General features: G+C 33.3%; 1 protein-coding gene across 1 annotated transcript; it reads left to right on the plus strand.

Annotated features, from left to right (window-relative positions):
* The first annotated feature begins 12,531 nt into the window (after nt 1-12,531).
* LOC100852531 (flavonoid 3',5'-hydroxylase 2) lies at nt 12,532-14,768 on the plus strand. The gene is made up of 2 exons (XM_003632164.4): nt 12,532-13,483; nt 13,898-14,768. Exons 1-2 carry the CDS (start codon nt 12,587-12,589, stop codon nt 14,525-14,527), a joined length of 1,527 nt encoding a protein of 508 aa, XP_003632212.2. The 5' UTR covers nt 12,532-12,586; the 3' UTR covers nt 14,528-14,768.
* The last annotated feature ends 2,355 nt before the right edge of the window (nt 14,769-17,123 follow it).

Genomic DNA, 17,123 nt, shown 5'->3' on the forward strand with positions numbered 1-17,123 from the left:
CTAATGAATATGAAATGAATAGCACTAGGCTATAATGCAATGAATAGCTCAGGGTTGTACCATAATGAACAAGTCAAGGATGTGTAAAGATGAGGAACAACTCAAGGTTGTAATGCAATGAACAACTTAGGGCTATGAATGCAATGAACAGCTCAGCTCAATGAATGAAATGAATAGCTCAGGGCTGTGAATGCAATGAACAACTCGACGTTGTGGATGTAATGAACAACTCATGGTCATGGATGCAATGAACAGCTCAGGGCTATAGATGAACAACTCGGGGTTGTGGATGTCATGAACAACTCAAGAATAGGGGCACTATACACCCAAAATGGGAGATCACGGTCTACGATTCCAAGTCAAACCACTAAAGGGTGACCAAAATGAGGGTGATCAACTCACTAAAAAAGATGATCAAAATGTCTTAAGGGAGAGGAGATGCCCCAGATGAAACTTAAAGGAAATGAGTAGTGCTAATGAAACTAAAAAAAGAAAAAATGTCACAACTGAAATTGAAAAAATAGCAAACTTAGATTAAAGTGCAATGAACAACTTTGGGCTGTTGCGATGAGTAGTACCGTGTTGTAATGAAATGAATAACTTTAAGATATGGGCATTGTACGCCTAAAGAGGGAGATAGTGGTTTACGACTCCAAGTCAAACCACTAAAGGACGACTAAAATAAGATGATCAACTTACTATAAATGATAATGCAACTATCTCGAGAAAAAGGGTATGCCCCAAATGACACTCAACAGTAAAAGAATGACACAAATGAAACTAAAACAAGAGGATGCCACAAATGAAACTGAAATGATAACAGACTCAGTACTAATGTGTAATGAACAACTTTGGACTATGGATGCAATGACTAGCACTGGGTTGTAATGAAATGAACAACTCTAAGATGTGGGCACTATACCCCTAAGAAATGAGATCATAGTTTACGACTCTAAGTCAAACCGCTAAAGGGCGACTAGAATAGGATAATCAACTCACTAAAAATGAGGATGCAACTATCTCGAGAAAGGGGGTATGCCCTAAATGACACTCAATAGTATAAGAATGACATAAATGAAACTAAAATAAGAGGATGCCACAAATAAAACTAAAATGATAACAAACTCAAAACTAATGTGCAATGAATAACTCTAGGTTGTGGATGCAATGAACAACATTGGGCTGTAATGAAATGAACAACTCTAAGATGTGGGCACTATACGCCTAAAGAGGGAAATCACGGTCTACGACTCCAAGTCAAACCACTAAAGGGCGACTAGAATAGGATGATCAACTCACTAAGAATGAGAATGCAACTATCTTGAGAAAAGCGGGATGCCCTAAATGACACTCAATAGTTAAAGGATGACACAAATGAAACTAAAACGAAATGATACTACAAATGAAACTGAAATGATAATAAATTGATAACTAAAGTGCAATGAACAACTCTAGGCCGTGGATGCAATGGACAGCTCAAGAATAGGGGAACTGTTCGCCCAAAATGGGAGATCGTGGTATGCGACTCTAAGTCAAACCACTAAAGGGTGGCTAAAATCAAAATGATCAACTCACTAAAAATGAGGATCTGAACATCTCAAGAAAGGGGTTATGCCCCAAATGAAACTGACAATAGAGGGATGCCTTAAACAGACTGAAGAAAGAAGGATGCCCTAAACAAATTAACGAAAAATGGATGCCCTAAACAAACTGACGGAAGTGAAATGCCCTAAATAAACTGACCAAAGAAGAATGCACTAAACAAACTCTGAGAAAAAAAAAAAAAGAAGTATGCAATATAGAATCAAAAACACCTAAAGCAAAAACAAGAAACAAAGAATGTGGTTTACAACTAGAAACACCCAAAAGAACCTTAAAGAAGTAACTGGGATAATGAACTTAATGAAAATGGGGTATGCCACAGTAAAAGACTCGGAAGTATCAGCAAATGGGTCAAACGACCATGAAATCAATAGGAGATATGATGAACCCAAAAAGGGCATATGCCCCAACAAAAGAACACTAAAAGGGGGGTATGCCCCGATATGACGACTCACAATAATTAAGAAATGGATCGAGTAATGAGAAAATCTGCAAAATATCCTATGAACTCAAAGATGGGGGTATGCCCCAGTGTAAAATAGTGACCAACATAAGACACAGAATGTCACCATACAATACACTCTGGGATATGCTCAATGTCAATGTAATGAAAACAATAGCCTCAATCAACAAATGTTCAAGCAAGACCATGCATCACATAAACTAAAATAATAGGCTAAACAAATGCTAACCAAGTCTCTCAATCTGAAATGTAAGCAAGTCAAGACATGACATGCCAACCATCGACATGAAAACATCATCACAAATACATCAACAAACTAATAGTCCCTACTATCATGGAAGATGTAGAACCTAACGTCCAAAGGCATGTGAAAACTCAACCAGAAAGCTCAAGACTAGTTTGCATCCTCCTCTAATAAAAAGAATGAGATAAGGTCATGTAGGATGATGAAATAGGCAAGCTCAATATTCGTTAGGCTCTACCAAGATGGATGTAGGTATAATAGTGTCAAAGGTAGGATGTCTAGATTTCCAACGAAGGAAACTGGGTATCCAAGTCAAACCAAGTATGTTGAGGAAACTGAACCCATAGGACAATAACTTTATGATCCATTGAAAATAGCAATCATGAATAGAAGGTCGAGTCTCGATGTCAAAATCAACAAGGTGGCATTGCCCCAGTATGAATACATCTTCTCAAAATGGGTAAACCTTTAGTGCAAGATAATCTCTAGAAAGTGTGTGTCTAGTATAAACTGTCATCTCACAAAATTTATCACTGATGAGTGGGCTATACCCCAGTGTAAGCATTTCCAAATCAAACATCGATGAGAGGAGTACAACCAATCATACATAATATGATCAAAACAAATCTCCACTCCTCAAAGTCATCATGGTAACGTGAAAAGAGTATCTAACCTCATTTAAAGAAAGATCATGTCCCAATGTGAAAAATATCAAGCAAAGTGGTATGTCTCAACAAAAATGCACTCTAACATGATCATGCCTAGATGTAAGCTGGTATCTTTAAGATCAATCACCAATGAAAGGGTTATGCCCCAGTATAGGGCAATCTCTTAAATGACTAAAATCCGCTACAAGCTCTCACAAGTGTCTATGTCATGAACCAATCATCTCAAAAAATAAATAAATAAATAAATCTATCAACAATGATGAGAAGGTTATGCTCCTATAATCACACCAAGAAAATCACCCGGTCATATCTTGTACTCCAATGTGAAAGGAAAATATGATCACCTCCAAAGAATGGCTATGCCCCAAAATACATCATCGATTGAGAAATATGCCCCTACGTAAAGTACATCAACTGAAATATGCCAATCATGCCTCATGCTCCAATGTGAAAAATGACGTATAATCTTCTTTGAGGGATGGTCATGACTCAAATCCATCATCAGTTGAGAGAAGTATGCCCCGACATAATGGTCATCTAAAAAATCAATCCCCGACTAAGAAATATGTGCCTTGATGTGATGTATCAAGCAAAATGGCTGCATACCCCATAAAAAACTCTCTAAGGTGGCTATGCTCCAATGTTGGATCATACCACAACTCCTGGTCTATCACAATCAAAATGCTGTCCAACCAATCCCAAGTATCGCCCACATGAGAGCTATCAAACACAATGTGTGATGTCATGGCCTCAAGGTGGTCTTAAGATTCGGAACGTAACGTAGGCTAGGGTAATAAGGTAAAGAAATGAAGGAAAACTAGGCTTAATAATCCTAATGATAAAACCCCATACCTTATGTATAAAATGCAATATGTGCAAAGAGTCTCATAAACCATGGATCTAAGGACACCCAATATGAATATATCAGTGAGGAAGAAAGAATCTAAGATGAATATATCAATGATAACAGAGAAGAAATGAAGAATATTAAACTGTTGATGGGATGTATAAGAATGATGTATGGAAAATATTGAACATGGAATGTAAATTGATATGAACAAAGAACAATGTAGGCAAGGCAAATGTGATATCATGATAAGAACAAATAAATCGAAGAAAAATGAATGAACACTAATCCACTCAAATCAAGTCATGGAGAATAGTCAAATCACCAACGTATGTAATGATGGAGAAGACAATGATTCAAAGTCCCTAGGAAAATGTCACTTGTTTGTCACACATAAAATACATAACGAGATAGACACAAAAATATGAGAGTCTTTTGAAAGTTCACATACGAACTTTCATAAGCAACTAACTCAATAAAGCAACCTCAATGACCAATATATACACTCAATAAAGGATGACACTGTATACATGTGTTTATTACTTTTTCTTTTCATTTTGTTTTTCATTTTTTTCATTTTTGTTTTCATTTTTTTTCTTTTACTCGCGCATACTCTGAATATCAATAAATGAACTTCTCTGAGAATACATAATGAAATGGATATACTCTCAAACAATGATGTCAGCGAACTCTCTCTGACAAGATGACCCTCTAAATTAAGGATTTTCGAACTAACGTCCATGAGATAGGAGTGGAAGGGGATATGACCATCCTTCCTGCACCGAAATGTGAAAAATCATCACTCAGGGCACAAAAAAATGTGATGAAAAAAAATAAAAAAATGAAACAAAAGATATAAACAATGAAGTATGATGAAGACTGATGTTGGGAAGACAAAAAAAATTGTGAAGAAGGTGAGCCAATAAGTCCTCAACTCATGAAACTCTCGAATAAAATATATATACACCAAAAAACCCTTATCCCGGTGTAAAATGTGAGCAAGGATATAAGAAAGAAAAAACTATGGTGCTCATGTGAGGTTCAAAGGGCTAGCAACGGTCCAAATGTCAATAAAGGTAATAGGGTGTGAGCTAACCAAAATGAAGGCCACCTATGATGGTCTGAAACATCATGCTCTTAAGCTTTCAATGATCAATACTGAAAATCGATGTCAACCCTTTGGAATTGTGCGCCAAACCATACTCCAAATGCTCCATAATAATCTCAAAGATAATCCTCTCAAAGCAAAGTAAATAGCGATCTCATAAGGCACAACTACTCATCACAAGCCAACTCTCATCATGCAAGATCAATCTCTATTTTCATGGAAAAATAAGTGACAATCTCATCAGGCAATCGACGAATCCTCACATCGTAAACCAACCAAAGATCATAAGTCATTCATTGCCATGCAAGATCAATCCCAGGCTCAAACTCCTCATACTCTACCTGGTTGGATTAGAGAAGAAATGGGCAAAGCTAGAAAAACTGAAGATGGAAAGGTCATATAATGGTGTCAAGGGTGATGTTGTGCAAAACTCACAATGAATGGATGTAGGTCAAAGAAAAGTCAATGTGTGAGAGTGAGTAAGGCACTACTCTGATCATAAGAAGATGGGTCACAATCTCAAACTCCTAAGGTCAAATCTTCGATCCTAGGCTAATAAGCTCAACATCCTCCATGATAGGTCAACCCCCAAGATCACAATGTGCAAATGAATAGATGCCTCAAGTCAAAAGTACAACACATCATATGATATATGGTCCTACGATGACAATCTAAAACTGGAAATATGTTAGAAACTCTAAGGTCATAAAGGTGTCCACTGTGAGATGACTACAAATGTGACTAAGGAATCTTTATCAATAATCCAAAAAATGAATGAGGTGTGAAAAACAACACTATCATGAGATCGATACCCCATCAATAACAAAATATCTCTAATTCACTTTCAATCTAAGCTCTATAAAGAAAAACGATAAGGTTATAAAGGCAAACCTCTCAAAAATGGTGTGAATGTGAAAACATGTCTTCACCTTTCTATAATGAAAATATCATGTTGAAAATAGAAATAGGCAAATCAACCAAAGAATGAAGCACGGAGCCCATGACAAGTGAAGAATGTAAAAAGGTGAACATGATCAATGAACATATCCCAAAACATTAAGCATAAAGTGACAACAAACCGAAAGAATGTGTCAATTTAAGAAAAGAAGACTATCTGAAGCCCTAGGGAGAAAGTGTGCTAGACTCAACGAGCGACAAGAAGAAACTAAAACCATATAGCAAGGGGTGGTCCAACTGATACTCAAACTCGTACCAATATCTAAGCACTCTCGACTGGAGACCAAAAGATGGAGTATTGGATCCATATTGTGACTAAAGTGGCCTCGAAGGCTCTCAGATGCACCCACGTGTAGGAAAGGAAATCCTAATGAAAATATCTAAGGCTTAACCTACAAGGTCAAGGCGGCTCTCAAAAGAAAATTTGAGTAGACTTTAAAGGATCCCTAGCAAAAGCGATCATACCCTCCGATGGTACACAACCTCCTACACGTCTTGAAATATACGGGAGTGATTCCATGCAAGGTGGTCATCACCTCCACACATGCACTATCTCGTATCCTAGAGGGTTTCCTAATGATGAAGACTCTTACATCTCTCAACACTTAGTGGTAATCTAAGGTGCACAGTGAACGGTGTGGGTTCATCCAAAAATCCTATCAAGCTAAGCAAAGAGAAAAAACATTGGTCACACAAATATCCTGAAATCTAGCTCTAACCTATACAAGTCTTCAAAGATTAGACTCCAATTAGCATTAATGTTTCGACCTTCTCTAGAATGCTCCCAAACATAGATATAGTCCATCACTAAACCCTACTCCGAATCACTAGCTCGGTCAAAGAGCAAACAAAGTAATAAGTCTCATATCAAATACGAGATCAAGGGGAACATGGTCACCCGAGACTAGGGAATTGAAGGTAAGGGGATAGATGTGTGTCCCGCATAGAAAAGCAACATGCATCACACAGAAGAAGAATAGTCATGCAATAGACAACCAAGCAAAGAACAGGTATATCATTCATATCTACACACAAGCTAAACAAGAAATAGGTATTTAACAAGAATAAACAATATGTTGAGATAAACAAGATAATATACGATAAAGAGAATCAATCACACCAATATGAATGAGATATACAAAAATGAGAATATACATGTCAAGGAGAGCAAGATAATCATACAACAAGAAGAGTCTTATGTTAAAGCAAGCAAGAGAATCAATCGATGTAGTCAACATGTCAATATCTCAAATGAACATAACAACCAAATATGCATCATAAAGAAAAAATGGTAATCATGCAGCACACAGTCATACAAAACAAATACAGACAAACATAAGCAAATAAATGTAAACACACATGATAACAAAAATCAATGTATAGTAAGGCACATGCAATATATACATAAAATAATCATCAAGTCAACACTCATATACCTTAAAACATGAAAATATACAATAAAGACACAACGAGAGGGTATTCACTGATCGATTAATCAAACGCTACATTTCCCTTAACTCGAGTTCAAGTTTGATCCTTTAAATATCCCTAGTGAAGTCGCTATTTTGTGGACCCACATTTTTCAAATACGTCCTTACACAACAGCGAGACTCATTTTTTTTATTTGGTGAAAATTTGATTTTTAGAAAAAAGACTTTGAGTCGTCACTTATTTTTGTTTTTTTTTAAGGGAAAACAAAACAAGAAAGAAAACCTTGTGTGACTCCTTATTTGGGAAAGACATGTATGCAAAAACCAAATCTGGATTCGGGGGTTAAGTTCCCTATTGAGAATGTACGATGGTGAGCTGTAGCACCTCTCTAAGCTCATATACGTATGGTCTCTACTAAACGAATTAAGAGAATTGTAGTAATTAATTAATTAGTCAAGGATACCAAGAAAAAGAATCGCACAAATGAGTACGTACAAATCATGATAAAAAAAATCAAATTATAAGAATAGACAAAATAAATAACAAGAGAATTGTGCAAAGTGATTTATTAAACTAAATAAAAAAGAAGATATTAAAAAAATTAGTTTTCAAGAAATTTCAACGGATTTTATTAAAATGATTTTGAATTAATGATTTTTATTTATTTATTTACAAAAAAAGTGTCAATTTATTTTCTTCAAGTGATTTGATTCAATTTCATTTGTATTCAATTTTTTTTTTTTAAAAGTTATTTACACTCATGGTTGTTAAAAGAATTATTCACAAAATTTCAAGTTGACAATAAAAATGATTTTTACTTGCTTTTACTCAAAAACAATGAATTTTTACAATTTTATTAACAAAAGCATTTCAATTTAAGAAAAGTGACTTAAACAAATTATTAAAAAAAATATAACTTTATCTGCAAAAGAATTTTTAATTAAAAAGAAAAAATTTAAGTCATCTATTTCTAAAAATGACTTTTAATCCCATTTTAATTAAGGAAAATTGAGTTATCTAAAAAAACATTTTTTGGACAATTTGAATAAAAATTAATTTTTGGGACAACTTTATTTACAAAACAATTTTTGGACAATTATTATTAAAAACAAAATTTCAAATTCGATTAAAAACAATTTTTTGGATTTTTCCAAACACATTTTTATGAATTTTTATTAATAAAAAACTTTTTTTTATTAAGAAGAATATTTTTTGAGCTATTATTTTATTAAAACATGTTTATTGAATTATTCTTCTTCTTCAAACAAAATTTTTAATTTGTTCGATATCCAATTCTGTACACAACAAGTAAATATATACAAACAAATATTTATAGAAACCAATAAAAATAAAACCAAATAGAAGTGAGAAATAAAACATGTACTTAAACAAGCTTACAACAAGCTCAATGTCTTCTTACGACTTTTCGAGTTTCACTTTCTTTCATTAAATTTTATGCTCCACGTACCATAAATCCGTACTCAACCAAAAAAATTGCAGAATTGGCCCATGCAAAAACAAAAATAACACAAATGTATAAAGTTCACAATAGATATTCAAACCCAAATTCAAATTTCAAATTAGTCCAACAAATTTCGTCAATCAAAATAGGTCTAAATTAGCAAATATAGCCCAACAAAAATATCTCACATGTCATAGGCCTTAATATAAAATTTCCAAATTGATAACCAAAATATAAGTTCAATTAATCAAACCCAAAACATGATACATTAAAATAAATCTCATTAGGCCTAAACTTAATATCTCATAATTCAAGCCTAATTTAAATATAAACCTAAATCCACAATCAAAATCAACTCACTTTATGCTAATCCCAATTTACAATCAAAATCAAACATAATTTAATAAGTAAATAACTAAATAAATTAAGCAAACTCAAAACTCTCAAACCACTATTGCATAATATCAAACAATAATAAATATAATGACAACAATATTAATAATAAAATAAAATAAAAAAATTTAACTCACGTTGGAGCCAGTTTGAGTGTCGTGGGAAAGAAAGAAAATGAGAGAAAAGTGGGAGATGATCGTTAGCTGGTAGTGGCTCGCCGACAGCGACTGGTCGATAGTCCTACTGGCGGTAGTGAGGATTGATGAGTTTTTGGGAAAGGAAAAAAAAAAAAAAGAGGAGTAATAAAAAAAAAATGGAAAAATGAGAGGAAGGTGGGATAAGAGGGGAGAGAGAGAATGAAGAAAATAGGGGAAAAGAAATGAGGCCGGCTGGAGGAGGAAGTGGTAGTGTGTGTGAGCTAAAGTGAAGAAGAATGAAAGAAGAAGAAGGAGAAAAATGGGAAAGAAGGGGAAAAAAATTCGAGCCCTCTAAATGAAGAAAGGTGAGTAGCTTAAAGAAGAAAAAAAAATAAAATAAAAAAAGAAAAAATGAGGAGAAAATGAGAGGGCCAGTAGTCTTGGGAATGGGGTGGTATAAGTGAGAGAGAGTGGGCGAGGTTGTTGGGGAAGGTATGGGAGAGAGAGGAGAGATAAAAGAAAGAGAAAAAAAAACATAATAATAATAATAATAATCATAAATAATATATAAATTAATAAAAATTAATATTTAAATGATGAGTGTGTCAAAAATATTATATGTAATTGGGATTTAATTTTAAGAGTAAAATTGGACTAAAACTTAATGTAAAAATAAAATTTGAACAAATTTTAGAATCTACAAATACATTCTTTAATCTTTCCACAACATCAATCTGATCTAAATGAAATGCAATAAATTCTAAAAATGATACAATCTTTAATCAATCCACAACATCAACCCGATCAAAACTCAATGCAATATTGCTTAATGGAGAGAATCGTAAAATCCTTTTATGAGAGGAAAACAAAACCCTTAACAGACCTTTATGAGAGGAAAATAGGAAAACATAGAACTAAAAACCCTTAACGTATTCATGAGAATAAAAAAATCCTTAACACCTTAATAAGAGGAAAACAAAGAATTTGAACAATCCTTAATCCATCAAAAGCTCTTAATATGAACGAGGGGAAAACATAACCTTTATTTTTCATATCGTTGAATACAGAATCTAAAGAGATAGAATTTTTAGTTATTAAGGATTTTTTATAGATGTCTATTGAAAGTTCAAGAACTTTTATGGATAAGTGTTAATTAAGAGACTGAAAGGGTACTTAGGATTTTCAACTAAAAAAGTTATAACAATATGAATCGTAAGAACTTAAAAACATCACCCATCCATAAGAGGAATATGGAATGAGAGGTTATATTTTTACTTATACAACAATAAACTTTTTTGGAAGAGGTTTTTCTAAGTACAAAAAGTTATGAATAAAAAACCATTGTTACGATGAGTTAACTAAAATAGAATTAATTTAGAAAATATCAATAAAGTTGCATGAATTATTATCATGAGTTAACTTAATAAGAATAAATAGTAATAAAGTTAATGAGGTGAATTTGGATTGGCAGATATATTTGATGATAAGATTTTTTTAATAATAAAAAATTATTATGGCAGGAAAAATAGGACAAAATTGACCTTATGATAAGATTTTTTTAATAATAAAAACATTATTATGGTATGAAAAAAAGGGACAAAATTGGCCTTTCCTTAATTGTACCGGTTAATGGAATAATGGGACATGCGGTGGTTACAAGCCACCCCAAAAGGTAGGAAGAATCTCCAACCCCCATTCTCGGCTCCCTTATCTTTTCCCTTACAACCAAAAATCAACAACTATCTTAGAATGTCCTTCAGTCCATCAAAATTCAACAACAACAATTATACATTACAATAATGAAAACAAAATTGATTGATCACCAGCTAACATTAGGAGATTATAAGATAAGGATGTAATTGCAATTATTGAAATCACTTAAAGAGTAAAAGTTAGGAACATGCTCACAATAAATAAAATCACCTTAGAATTAAAAATTAGGGACATGATTATGATGATTAAAATCACTCGAGAACTAAAATGTTTTAGAGATACAATAATTGAAATCAACTGAAAAATAAATTCGGGATGTGATCGCAATTAATGTATATATAAACAACCAAATGTTGAAAGGAAAAACTAATGAAATTAATATGATTTTCTTTTAGATTTCTCTTGACACCAAACAAATGTAAGGAAGTTTATAAAGGAAAATTAGGTTTTGATTCACTAAATTAAAATAATATAGAAAAAAGATCTTCAAATTTTATATACCAGTTTTATTTTTATTTATTTAAAAATATTTTAAAATACATATATTTTTTCATAACTCAAATAGTCATTCCTCAAATGCTAGTTTTACTTGTTATGTTAATAACACTAGTTAATAATTTTTTATTGTGAGAACGATTTAAGATTAATAAAATAAGAAATTTTTAAAACTAAAAAGACATTTAAAACTTTAAAATTAAAAATATAAAAATAAAACAATAATTTTTCATTTAGTAAAACACGCCAGTAGAAAATATAGATATAGAGAAAGAGTTGGAAATAAAATAAGAGTTAATATTTTATTTTTAAAATTTTATGTTTTTTATTTTAATTGTATTTAATTTTATGTATTTTAGTTGTAATTATATTTTTAATTTTTAATTTTTTTTTATTTTATTGTTGATGTAAACTAATAAATTTTTTGTTCAATTATATATATATATATATATATATATATATATATATATATATATATATATTTTAAAATTAGTGAGTAAAAACCCACTTTTTCTAATTTATAATATATTTATGGGATTTTATAATATAAGCAATTTTTTTTTTTTTGAGAAAGAGGAAAAATCAACTTTTCAATTTCCCTTAATAATTATTATTATTATTATCCAATTTGGCTGATTATGAGATTAGTTCGTATCATTACTATATCCATTTGTTCTTAACCCTTCATTAGAATAGTATTAGGAGTTGAACGTCAGTTGGAATACAGGCTTATGGAAACAAATCTATCCGATTAGTAGGTTCTTATTATTTTCAATATAGCCCCATAAAATAAATAGGAGATGGGCAGCCCGTCCCTTTTGTCTGGAGGCCATCCTCCCAACTTATTAAAGGTGATATGAGATAAGACAGTGACAAAATTGTCGGTTACTTCCCGACACCTGGCTCTCCACAAGCAAACCCAGTGATCCAGAAATTAATTGGTACCTGGACACGTGACTAACAAACCTTCGCTCATCTACCAAACCCATGGCCTCATGCCTTATATATTTCCACAAACCTAGCTCAATTTTCATAGCCACCTTCACTATCCTATACTCACTAAGCCATGGCCATAGATACAAGCCTCTTGCTTGAGTTTGCTGCAGCAACTCTACTCTTCTTCATCACCCGCTTCTTCATTCGTTCTCTCCTTCCCAAACCTTCCCGGAAGCTCCCCCCTGGCCCCAGAGGGTGGCCGCTCCTCGGCGCTCTTCCTCTTCTAGGTAACATGCCTCATGTTGCATTAGCAAAGATGGCCAAAAGATACGGGCCTGTCATGTTCTTGAAAATGGGCACTAACAGCATGGTGGTGGCCTCAACTCCCGAGGCGGCTCGGGCTTTCCTTAAAACGCTAGACATTAATTTCTCTAACCGCCCGCCTAATGCCGGTGCCACACTCTTGGCCTATCATGCCCAAGACATGGTTTTTGCGGATTATGGGGCAAGGTGGAAGCTACTGAGAAAGCTAAGCAACTTACACATGCTTGGTGGGAAAGCTCTTGAGGACTGGTCTCAGGTCCGAGCTGTTGAGCTAGGCCACATGCTTCGAGCCATGCTTGAGTTAAGCCAGCGAGCGGAGCCGGTGGTGGTGCCGGAGATGTTAACTTTTTCCATGGCCAACATGATAGGTCAAGTGATTCTAAGCCGCCGGGTGTTTGAAACAAAAGGGTCGGAGTCAAATGAGTTCAAGGACATGGTGGTGGAGCTCATGACCACTGCTGGGTACTTCAATATTGGCGACTTTATTCCGTCCATCGCATGGCTGGACATCCAAGGGATCCAGCGCGGGATGAAGCATTTACATAGGAAGTTCGACCGGTTATTAACAAAGATGATGGAGGAGCACACGGCGTCAGCCCATGAGCGAAAGGGAAACCCAGATTTTCTGGACGTAATCATGGCAAACCAAGAAAATTCTACAGGGGAGAAGCTCACTATTACCAACATTAAAGCACTCCTCCTGGTATGCATAGTTAAAGCTCGTCTTCAATTTTGTTTTCCGATATTTTCTTTCCGGAAACAGCACTTTTATTGCTTTTAGATATGTACGTTTTTATCAGGTAGCCATTTTAGGGGCACATCACTATTCTTTATTTTTGGACTATTTTTTTCTTTTTCCACTTGCATGGTTGTTTTCATATGCTCAGCTGCATGGCACAAGAAAATTGTGAAAAATGATTGGTTCTCTGATCAGACCTTCAGCACCAAAACACGCTTTTCTCTATGTTATAAAATCGGTTTACATGATTTTTCAACCAGCTTCCTTGAACTTGAACTTTTGCTAGGGCTAATGCAAAAAATGATTGATCTCAATTTTCAATAGCGTTTGATTACATAAATTTCAAGTATGTGAACATATTTTTGTTTCCTTGGCTAGAATTTATTTACTGCAGGAACAGACACTTCATCGAGCGTAATCGAGTGGTCTCTGGCTGAGATGTTGAAAAACCCGAGCATCCTCAAGCGTGCTCACGAAGAAATGGATCAAGTGATTGGAAGGAGCCGGCGGCTCGTGGAGTCTGACTTGCCAAAACTTCCATACCTACAAGCCATATGCAAGGAAAGCTTCCGGAAGCACCCATCCACCCCGTTGAACCTTCCTCGTGTCTCAACCCAAGCATGTGAAGTGAACGGCTACTACATCCCAGAGAACACTAGACTTAGCGTGAACATATGGGCAATTGGGCGAGACCCTAATGTCTGGGAAAGCCCGGAAGAATTCAGGCCAGAAAGGTTTTTAAGTGGAAGAAATGAAAAAATTGACCCTCGTGGAAATGATTTTGAGTTGATCCCGTTTGGGGCTGGACGAAGGATTTGCGCTGGCACTAGAATGGGAATAGTGCTGGTTGAGTACATTTTAGGGACGTTGGTACATTCATTTGACTGGAAAATGCCGGATGGAGTTGAGATCAACATGGACGAAGCTTTCGGGCTTGCACTGCAGAAGGCAGTTTCTCTTTCGGCCATGGTGACACCAAGGCTTCACCAGAGTGCGTATGCAGTCTGAGCTCAAACCGCTCAGACCAAAACCCAGGCCTCGCTGCTATATGGCATGGATGCAGTTAAGTAGAAAATATTTTGGGATGCCTGTGGCTTAGTATAAGATGTATTAGCTCAAAGATGGTCGTTTCATTCTACCACCAAGCCATATGCATCTATGCATAATCTATTGATTTAGGCTCGATTTGGTTATAGTTTTTGTTTTTTTGTCTTCCAAATCAGTAAATAGTAGGGGTATTTTTGTCCTATGTAGTGATTCTTTTTGTTTGATTGATTATATTTGGATCCTTCAAAAATATACGGTCAGAGCCATCTCCATCTTTTCACTTCTTGTGCTGCAGAATGGGATTGGCTTAGATCGTTAGTCTAATGTTAACCCCCTTCAAATCTAATTATTCATACTCAATTTTGACACGAAAGAGCCATTGTCATGAAAGGGGGACCAGGGACCTCAGCACCCTTGGTTCATCATTTTGGTACGATGCCAACTCTACCACATAACCACCATTTAGATATCTATCCTTTTATTTTTGGCATGTGAACTTATAGTGGGTGGCTGACCTTGAATCCAATAGTTATCATGATATATATGGCTGAAATTAACCATCATTTAGATATCTATCCTTTTATTTTTGGCATGCGAACTTATAGTAAGTCCGATTTATGTCCAAGGGTCAAATTTAAATCTCTCTTCAATCTAATGGCTAAGAACTTCCCAACTTTATTTAATACTTAATGTATCCAATAATTGTAATCGAGTAATCCAATGACAAGTACCTTCAATGATTATTTTGGCAAAAGAAATAATATAAGTTTGTTATTTTATGATATAATAAATTTATTAATACTTTCCTTTTTCAAAATATGTAATTAGTTGTAATTTCATTATATAATATATAAATTAAGTTATTTGCAATTTTAAAATATGCTCATTTTGTATTTTTTTAAGTGTTAATTAAAAATTATACAATTTTGTTTTATAAAAAGTATTTAGTACTTTTAATTTTATAAATTACAAGCATTAATTTATACTATTTTCTTAAAATATTTAGTTTAGTATGCATATTATTAGTTGTTTTCTTACATCACTACTACAAAAATAATATATGATGTCACTATTTATAGTGTCGCATTTAAAATAATGACACCATTGAACTTAAAATTTATAAAGGTGACACATCATTTAAAAAATCTTCAATTAGGATAGTTAGATTATGCTAATTTCAGATTTACGGTGTCATTTTTTGGAAGTGACACCATATGAAATAAAAAGTTTTAAATTTTATAACTCAATGGGCCTTTTTTAAAAATAGTGAGTAGGAACAATTTATGAAAAGTCTATTGTTTCCATATATACATTAACTAATATAAAAGATCTTGTTGCTTGACCCTAACCATCGTTTTCTTCTCCTTCTTCTCACACCCATGGTCAGCACACCCATAATTGATATTCTTTGCTTCGTAAAATCTCGGGTAAGTCAAAATCTCTTATCTATCATCTTTATTTTTTTTATTAATGCAAAAAACTTTGTTAGTATAATTGTTTTATATCTCTTGATTTAGTATATCTATGATGTGGGTTTTGTAAATGGTGTTTTTTATCGAGTTCTAAGGAAGTAAAAACTAAGTTTAACATTCTAACATATTTTTTGTTTCATTGCTAATAAGCCCCAAAACAAATGAAAACAAGAAAAATGAATTATTTTTAAAAAATTTGTCTAATTGAGAATGAGAGATACACTAGTTTGTAGTAATTTTTCGCATGAAATAGTATTTTATTGAAGACTTGACTATATTTGATACTTTTTTCCACCGTGCTAGGAGCTTTTTGGTGAAGTCTAACAATAGAGATTGATATCTGCTACAAGATGATACTCAATTAAACCAAAAGCACTTAAGTTATTTAGGGTTTTCTTCGGTTAACCTAAGAAAACATTCCCACTTTCTTTGTATTGAGTCATCTAAATAGAATAGAATATTGGGTATCAGAGTCGTAAATGGTATTATAAATATGACTTTTTTTTTAGAGTCACCTACATGGAATGAATTATTGGTAGGTGAACAAAATATTGGGGTGATTGTAATAGTTGAATTAGTAAATGGAAGATAAGTGTATGTTGCTTTGTTTATTCTATAAAAACAATAATTTTAGTAGTTGAAATTTACATGCTTTGTTGTTTTATAAAAACAATAATTTTAGTATTTGAAATTTTAAAATGTGAATGAAATGCCTGAAAATATATTTTGAAAAATAGGATAGTAATAAATGGAAAATAACTCATTTCCTAAAAATATTTTGATAAATTAAAATAATATGTGGTTAAAATATATTTTTGTGAAAGTATTTAAAAATGAATCAAAATATAAATAATTGTTATTTTTTTTTAAAATAATTTAGGAATATAAAATAATATTGGGGATAATTTTTGAGTTTAAATTGTGTTATAAATGGTTAATTTTTTTAGGACTGTCCTTTTTGAAAATAATCCAATGATAATTTTTTTAAATAAGAATGTTGAAACTAATTTTAAAAATAAAATTTTGTTGGCAATGATTTTTCTAAAAGTATTTTAGGCATAAATGGAAATTTCTTGTATGAAAAT

This window comes from Vitis vinifera, chromosome 6 (genome assembly GCF_030704535.1).
Source record: "Vitis vinifera cultivar Pinot Noir 40024 chromosome 6, ASM3070453v1".
Lineage (NCBI taxonomy): Eukaryota > Viridiplantae > Streptophyta > Magnoliopsida > Vitales > Vitaceae > Vitis > Vitis vinifera.